General features: G+C 44.1%; 1 protein-coding gene across 1 annotated transcript; it reads left to right on the top strand.

Moving 5' to 3' along the window:
- The first annotated feature begins 5,461 nt into the window (after positions 1–5,461).
- Positions 5,462–8,333, top strand: LOC125960328 (uncharacterized). The gene is made up of 2 exons (XM_049693815.1): positions 5,462–5,506; positions 6,313–8,333. Exons 1-2 carry the CDS (start codon positions 5,462–5,464, stop codon positions 6,883–6,885), a joined length of 618 nt encoding a protein of 205 aa, XP_049549772.1. The 3' UTR covers positions 6,886–8,333.
- The last annotated feature ends 438 nt before the right edge of the window (positions 8,334–8,771 follow it).

The raw sequence follows: 8,771 nt of genomic DNA, 5'->3' as shown, positions 1-8,771 counted from the left end.
TATTTGATTTTTCTCACAGTTATATCCCCAGCAACTGTCAAAGTCCCTGGTGCACGGTGAGCTCTGCAATACTGATTGACTTATTGACCAACCTAGACAATGTCCTTGCTAGACAGACATATGTGATTAATTATTCCCCTCCCCTGCTCCTGAAGAGCAAGCATGAGCTTCAAGGGAAGGCATAAGGAAACTAGGATTTACACGGCACTTATTTTCAATTTACCTCATTTACTTTTCACAATAACTCTTCAAGAAAGCTCTAAAAGTCCTCTTTTTTTATGGAAGAGAAATCTGAGATTCAGAAGGATGAAGTGACTTCTTAAAAACGGCATAATTTTTGACAAGAAATGTTCAGAAGTTACACTAAGAAAACTATAAAACACACCTGAAAGACACAAAAGTAGACTTGAACAGCATTTATGCCATTTACTGTCGCTCAAAGCAATTCACAAGGTCATCCCAAATTCAAGGGCAGAGAAAATAGACTCCACCTTTTGCTAACAGGAGCAGCAAATAATTTGTGGCCATGATAGTGTAACACAAATATGCATATGTGAAAAAGAGTGGGGCACATCTCCATGAATGGCTATGGAGTGACTTCCAGGAAGAAAAGCAAAGTGCAAAAGCGTATATTTTGTGTAAGAAAGAGGAAGAAATAAGGAAACAGAAATGTATCTTTCTACTTACTTCTGCAAAAAGAAACATAGGAATGATAAAGCAGGCAGCAATCAAGTTGGTCACCCACCAGGGCTTGAGGGAGTGAGGTGGAAAGGATTAACTCTACCTTTTTGTAGAGTTTTGAGTTTGGAAGCATGTTAATGTTTTCAATATTCAAAAAATAAAATTAAATTCACAAGGAAAAATGTAAATCTGAATACAAATAGAAATAAATGTACCAGTAAGTACTCCAGTTACTGGAGGGGAAAAAAAACTACTATAAAAGACATTGAAAAAATTGGAATACAGACTGTACGTAAAATTATTCCATTAAGGTTAAAGTTCCAGAAACTGCACTGAGGTTATATTAAGAAAATACCCTTGTTCCTACATAGTACACATGAAAGTCCTAAGAGGTGTGATTTATGCAGCATGATATACGTAATCTACTCTCGAGTGGCTCCAAAAATAAATTCATATTATTATATAATATCATAGCATGTCCCAAAAATCTTAGTGCAGTTTTAAGCTGTAGTAACTTTAGAAGTATAAATGCTAAAACTTACAAGCAGTGGCATTTTAAAATTTACTTATATTTCTTTTACATTTATTTAGTTTTGTGATTTTTGAACAACTTTTTGTTGTAATTTTTTGTTTCAGAACATTTTTGTTTGCTTCCGAATGTAATTTTTTGTTGTTGATGAACATTTGTCCTCTTCAACCAGAGGGACTAAAACAACAAATTAAAAGAGAGAAAGAGAACGAGGCAGCAAATGTGGCAAAATGTTAAAAATTGGTGGATCTGAGCAAAGAGTTCCCTGTAGTATTCTTTCAACTTCTCTGTAAGTTTGAAATTATTTCAAAATTAAAAAAAAAAAATTTAAGATTATACAGTTGGTAAGTGAGGCATCTATGTTTCGTTCCTAGGGTTGTCAGATGTCCAAGCTCAAGTTCATTCTGCTTCATGGCAGTGCCTTTCATAGTGAGTAGGAGGGATGGATTCACACTGACCCACCCTCATTCTTTAATCACTGGGACTGAGCAGGACCATGGGCACCACTGGTCAGGACTGGGCAGTCAGCATACAGCCGTAGAGCAGAGGAGGGGAAAAGCTCCCACTGCCCTTGGCTTTGAAGAACTCACTCTCTAATCCACTGAGCTAACCATCTCCAGACCTTTCCTTGCAGAGAACCGTGTAATAGGCATGTAAAAGTGATGAAGGGGATTGCTTTGGAAACTTGTGTAAATAACTCTTTGGGCAGGAGAAAGATTGCCAACACCTGCTTTTTGTTTTCTGGTATTTATTAGAGCCACCCTTTGAGGGACCTTTAAGCTTCCTGGATCTTATTCATTTATCTGAGTTCATTCTTGGTTCAGGGTCAGCATTGTTGGGGGGTGTAGAAAAAGTTGGCAAGGATCAGAGGAGGGTCACTGATTCTGGGCTTTCAGTAAATGAATATGGTTCAGAAGTCCCCAAATCAACAGTAATGATCTTCAGGCCAAATCTGATTGTTCACCATGCTTTTCCTAACCCATTACTTCCTACTCTGCTCCCCTCACAGTCATTTATTAATTTATCCATCCATCCACCCATTCACTTACCCAGTAATAATAATTAGTCTCATATCATGATAGGCATTGTCCTAGATGCTGGGAATACAGTGTTGAATTCCTGACTTGTCCATGCCCACAGGAAGAGAAAGGGATGGACGATTTAGTACAGCATGATCAGTGCTGTGACAAATGTAGGTACAGGGTACCTAAACCAACCATGTGAGGCCAATCCAGAGAAGTCTCTGGAGATTCATCTGGAAAGTGGTGGGAATGGTGGGTTAGAGGAATAGCATGAATAAGGGCAGGGGAACCTAAACTTTTGCTGCTTAAAAGTGTGGTCCATTGATCAGCCGAATCAGCATCACCTGGCGTTTATTAGCAATGCAGTTGCTTGGGCCCCGCCCTACACCTCCTGAATCAGATGCTGCATATTAACAAGATCCTCGGGGAAGTCCTATGTACACTGGTATTTGTGAAGCACTAGTCTAAACACCATTCTCGGGGAAATTACGAGTGGCTGCCAGGCATCACAGTCCTAGTCCAGAATACCCTGCTCTCAGCCCCAAGTTAGAATGCCCTAACTTGCTTCAAACCCTAACATCCTTAGCCATCTTATGGTTTCTGGGAAATGAGAAGTTCCTCTCCCTGGAAGAGTTGCTATGTGTAGCTTTCTTCTAGTTATAACACCGGCTGTACTTTTGGACCCAATAATTCTACTCTGAGGACTGTAGCCCAAGGGAAAAAAAAAATCCAAAAGAAAATAGTCATTTATACTCAGATGTAAGATATTTATGGCCATGTCATCTTCAACCGTAAACAACCAAAAGAGAAACAACCCAAATGCCTAGCAACGGTGCAGGAGTCGAGGGCGGGGAGCTGGGTGTTCCCTAAGCACATGTGGGGGAAGCCAGAGCTGCCTCTGGGGACACATCAGGATGTCCTGGAACGTGTCCTGGCTGGAAAGTCAGGAAGCCTGGGTCTACTTTTCCTTCTGCCCCTTTGAATTGGACCCCTTTGGGTAAGCCCATTCCCTTCTGAGGTCTTCAGGTTCTTGGGTGATCTTTATTCTGTGACATTCAATCTGTGCTCCTTGGTGCCCCATATCCTCCCAGTGTAAGCCTGCCCTTCCACCCGGAGAGGCGAGGCCAGACCACAACAACCCTGGGAGGGGTGGCATGGAGACAGAGGTATGAGCAGAGCCAACAAAAACTGCAAGGAGATTATAGAGAAAAAGAACATGTACTGAACTCCTAGACTGTGTAGACTCTATAATACTAATAAAAACTAATGTTTACTCCACACTTGTTGTTTGCCAGACTGTTTTAAGTGCTATATATGAATTAATTTTCTTAATCCTCACATCAATACTATAAAGTCAGAATGATTATCACCCCCGTTTTCCAGATAAGATTTAGGAATGGCCCCAAGTCACTCTCCTAGAGGTGGCAGTGCCAGGATTTGAACCCATTGTGATCTGTCTCAAGAGCTCACACACTTAACCCCAGACCCAGTGGTGATCCCCAGACCAGCATCCTAACCATCACCTGGCAATGTGTAGGAACGCAGTACTATCCATACCCACTGAATCAGACACTGGGTGCTGGGGCCCAGCAATCTCAGATTTAACAAGCTCCCCACCAACCCAGGTGATTCAGATGTAAGATACATTTCTTGAACCACTGTTCTAGCCACTTGCTGTTTTTAGCATTCATAACAATCCCTAGAAACAGGTATAATGAACACCATTATGTCACCGAGGCAACTGAGGCTCCAAAGGGTCACATGCTTATGGTCCAACAGCTAGAAAATAGCAGAGTCAGGATTTGAACACAAACCCACTGATGCCTAAACACCAGCTCTTTCTAGTATACCACGCCCACCTTCAGTCCCTCTGCAAATGTCAGTTTGCCTGGAAGAAGAGGAGATGGAGGAAAGGCAAAGGAAGGCACTGGTTCTAATGCAGGGTTGGGGGGAGGATGCAGGAGGAGGGTGGAGAAAGGAGATGCATGTGGGGAAATGAGCCAAACATTCTCTATCTGGTCACTGTGCCCCTGGGATGGTGGTGGCTGTTTACTTCTGCCTGGTTGGCCAATCCCGTATGTGCCGGGCTGCTGATTTTCCTGGGCTCCACAGCACAGGACCTATTTTTAGCTCAGCCCTGATGGGACATGTTTGCCCAGTGTTGCCAAGTCATAAGAACCATCACACCCTGGTAGCAGGCGGGCTCTGCTTGGCTCACAGACCACACAGGGCTGCCTGGGCATGTACCCAGCCTCCGCCCAGATGCTGCTTCCACCTGGACCAGCCCTAGGTGGGGAGAAAGGGATTCCAGGGGAATCCAGGCCATGGCACATCCTTTCTCCGGTCATAGGAGGCTGTTGTTGATGCGGGTCTCAAAAGTCAGAGGCCCAGAGGGGCACTGTGACTTATCCCCAGTCACCCAACCAGTTGGTGATAGGGTGAGAATCAGAAGCCAGGCTTCCTGACTCCTTTTCCCTCACAATGTAGATGATCTTTGTGTCTTCCAATATGTTTGTGTATTTGTGTTCTATCTGCTTCCGCTAACAACAACAAATTAGCCCAAGGAATGCCAATGCCCATTATAACAGATGGAGCTTCCCAGGAGGCAGTGTGCAAATAAAGAGAGCAAACCAGCAACCACAGGAGGCAATTTTTTATGGACAGCAACAGCAATCCAGAGAAACTGGTCAAGGGAGCAAATATTGTGGCTCCTGGTCACAACTGTAGATGGTATTTTTATGCTAATTTCCCCCCAAAGTGCCAAAAGTTTCTTCCTCTTTTTTATCTAATAGCTCATCACAACTCACCTAAGAAGGAAAAAAGCCAGAGATGCTTTATTATTATTAATCATAAAGATGTTTGCAATGATAATAACTGCTATATTTGCTGTCAGGCTCTCTGTTTTGCAATCATTAGCTCATTTAAGCCCACAATAGCCTCATGAGCCTCATTTTACAAATGGAGAAATGAAGACTCAAAAAGTGTTAGTCAGTTCTCCAGGTCACATAGCTAGTAAGTGTCAGAGCATCAGAGCCAGGCCTGGAGACACCCAAGCATGTCAGCTTCACCATATGGCACATGTGCTCTAGAAAATTGGAGACTCATTGGGAAAGCAGGGGACAAACATGTGAAAGTGCCTTCACATAGCAAACGGGCTATTCTGTAGCATGAGGAATAAGCAAGACCTGTTTCCTAGCCGAATCAGAGCTGTTGGGTGAAAGTTCCCAGGATGCAAATATTATTCATGTACGAAGGGAACATTGTGCCTCCTCGAGTAAGCAGCCTCAGATGTCGCCCCCAGGTCTGGAGGCGTGCCACTAGGAATCGAAGATGCTGTGTCTAGGACGGAGTAGAAGAGAAGAGTAAACCACCCCCAAGATTCCTCCCAGCTCAGAGATTCTATTGTGTGTGAATACACCAGCCTCTGCAGGGTAGATTCCACTCTCAGTACTGCCCCGCTGATGACCCAGCACAGGCCTGCTCAGTCAGTGGTGAGGACCCGTATGCTGGGGCATGGTGTTACCAGAGTTGCAAGTGACTTCCTCTTCACGGGCCTCAGAATGGACCAACAGCAGGCAACTCTCTCTAAGCCACACTAGCAAGTCTTAACTCTAGCAAATGGAGACCCAGAATAAAGCCCTCATTTCCTAGTCTCTCTGGCTCCTAAATATGGCAATGTGGCTAAGGTCTGGTTAATCAGAAGTAAATGGAACTGAAATATGCAAATTCCAGGAAGTGTCCTCTTCTGCCACTCTCTTGCCTGAAAAACAGATCTAATGATTCTAGCATGAGCAGCCCTCCTGGATCATGAGGTTGAAGCTGTGAGCTGAGGATGGCAGAGGAGTAAGACAGCAAGAGCCCAGGTTTGACAATCAGGGGACGGCTGCCCTAGGCTTATGATGCTCACGTGACAGGAGAGAGAAAGAAGCTTTACCATTACTTGAGGGTTTCTCTTACTCCCAGCAGAATCCAATTCTAATTCTTACAGAGTTGAAAAAGTGCAAAATTCAAAAACAACCACATGAAGAAATAATTGTGAAGGTAAATCTTGAAGGGTTATTACAATATAAATAGTCATAGAAGAGGAGAAAAGAAGACAAAGAAGAGAGGAAGAAAAAGAAGAAGGAGAAGAAGAATATAAAGAAGAAGGAGAAGAAGAAGGAGAAGAAGGAGAAGAAGAAGGAGAAGAAGAAGAAGAAGAAGAAGAAGAAGAAGAAGAAGAAGAAGAAGAAGAAGGAGGAGGAGGAGGAGGAGGAGGAGGAGGAGGAGGAGAAGAAGAAGAAGAAGAGGAAGGAGAAGGAGAAGAAGAAGAAGGAGGAGGAGGAGGAGGAGAAGAAGAAGAAGAAGAAGAAGAAGAAGAAGAAGAAGAAGAAGAAGAAGAAGAAGAAGAAAAAGAAGAAGAAGAAGAAGAAGAAGAAGAAGAAGAAGAAGGAGAAGGAGAAGGAGAAGGAGAAGAAGGAGAAGAAGGAGAAGGAGAAGAAGGAGAAGAAGGAGAAGGAGAAGAAGGAGAAGAAGGAGGGGAGGAGAAGGAGGTGGGGGAGGAAGAGCAGAAGGAAGAAGAGGGCAACAGCAACAAAAATGACGATGATAATAATGACAGGAATGTGTCCTGTTTACAACCAGGCTACAATACTCCTGATGCCCAAGGTGTGAAGAACTCTACGTCCCCATGGCCACCGTCCTAATTCATATGCGCACCACATCTCAATGAAACTTTGGGTCGGCTTTCTATTTGGCATCTGTCTCCAGTCTCTTCTTGCCTTTTCTCCATCCATTCTGCGGACTGTTGTCCTAGACATCAATATCACTGCCTTGCCCCTAATCCTTCCAGGCTTCCCTTTGTATTTCAGACTAGATAAGAGCTCCTTAGCTTGACATGTGCCAAAAATCTACCATGCCTGCCTTATACCCCCTCCGCACCCCACCCCCCTCACTCACCTTCCATTTCAGGAAGAGTAAATTAGTCACTGTTCCCCAAATGTTCCTGTTAAATTCCTGTCCCTGTCTCTTTGCTTGCACTGGCTTGCCCTTTGTCCTCATCTCTGAGTGCTGACACCTCATCTGTCCTTCCAGTCCCTGGTCAAATGCCCCCTTCCACATTAATACTTCTCAACTCTTTCACTCCAGCTGTGATCAATCTCAAAAACTCAGCATTTCCTGCTACACTGGGCTACCTCCTTCAGTGTTCACACCAGAGCCTGTCTATGGCAAGAGGACTCGACAACAGAAGGAAAAAGAGGAGGAGGAAGGGGAGGAGGACAGGTGTCTCTCTCTGCCATAATCTGGCCTTTTCTGGCTCTTCATTCCTGCAAAGATATCCTAGGCCAGTTGAATTAAAGGAGACATGCCAAGACTTTTCCACCTTTGAGACTGTATCACTGTGGCCTCCACCTGTAATCTTCCTTCCCACATAAAGACCTTCCTGTTTCTCAAGGCTCTGCTCCAGTTTACTCCTCTATGGAGCCTTCATGATCCTCTGTCATCTCTCCCTTTTCTGACCACCTCTGATCTCACAGAGCATTCATTATGCTCCTTCTTCCACTTTATGGATCTGAGTTTTTATACTTGCTGGACAGAGCGTGGAGCTTTGGAATTAGATTTGTCATTGGACAAGATAGTAAACTTGCTCAGCCTCAGTTTCCCTCTCTGTAAAATGGGGATCCTAACACCTACCTCACAGAGTAGTTATGAAGATTAAATAAGACACACTTGTGCTAGAAGCAAGGTTAGCATCACCTGCCCATGAAAACTCAGCCTACAAGTTACGCGTCGCTGTGATCTTGGTAACACCTAAACAAGATGGGCTTGACTGTGTGGCGGAGGACAAACCCTGAAACTTCCAGAGGCAGAGAGACAACAGGACCAGGTAACCTCAGGTAAAAGGCTTCTCAAGTGCCCAGTTTAGGCCTTGGGACAGCCTGGGCTTCCTTGTCACCAGGAAGCTAAAGAGAGCAACAAGGAAGTTCTCATTGACCTGGTGAAGCTGGTCCAACAGGAGAAGCTCTGATGGGAGACCTCAGAAGATCTCAAGAGATGTGAGTCAACTGTCCCCCAGTATTCTGTGCTGGCCAGACCACTCTCAGGGAGCTTGGTTCTCTCAGAGACCCATTCTATCAGAGGGATTTGAATAAATGCAAGGTTTCAGAAGAAGGGGGCAGCTGGAGGGTAGGCAGAGATTCCACCCTCATTAAGCTCATTGAAAAATTCATTGAACTAAGATAACAAGTCTGAGGAAAGGTAGTTCAGAGAACTTGGGTCCTGTATTCAATGGGCTGTCATAGGGATAGAAAAGAGTGAAGTGGGTCAGATGCAAGAGATGTAGGGCATGGTGAGAATATACTCACAGGCAGCTGAGTACAACTGACTATTACACAGAGTGACATGGGTCCAGATCTTCCAGGTTTTCTAGAGAAGATATAAATCTGGGTTTTCTTGTGAAGTGTTATAATTTTTCCTTTTGGCAATTCATTCAAAAATTGTCATTGCTCTGCACCAACCAATGCTGCAGGCCAAACAAAACACATCTCTAGGAAATGAAA

This window comes from Orcinus orca, chromosome 1 (assembly GCF_937001465.1).
Source record: "Orcinus orca chromosome 1, mOrcOrc1.1, whole genome shotgun sequence".
Taxonomy (NCBI): Eukaryota; Metazoa; Chordata; class Mammalia; order Artiodactyla; family Delphinidae; genus Orcinus; species Orcinus orca.
Note: the sequence above shows the minus strand (reverse complement) of the source record. Positions and strands in the feature narration are given on the sequence as shown.

Excerpts from the sequence above, each read along its gene's own strand:
- LOC125960328 (XM_049693815.1), top strand. The coding sequence starts at position 5,462 with ATGCAAATATTATTCATGTACGAAGGGAACATTGTGCCTCCTCGA. Across the intron at positions 5,507-6,312 it reads GGAACATTGTGCCTCCTCGA|AAGAGGAGAAAAGAAGACAA; the intron begins GTAAGCAGCCTC and ends AAATAGTCATAG.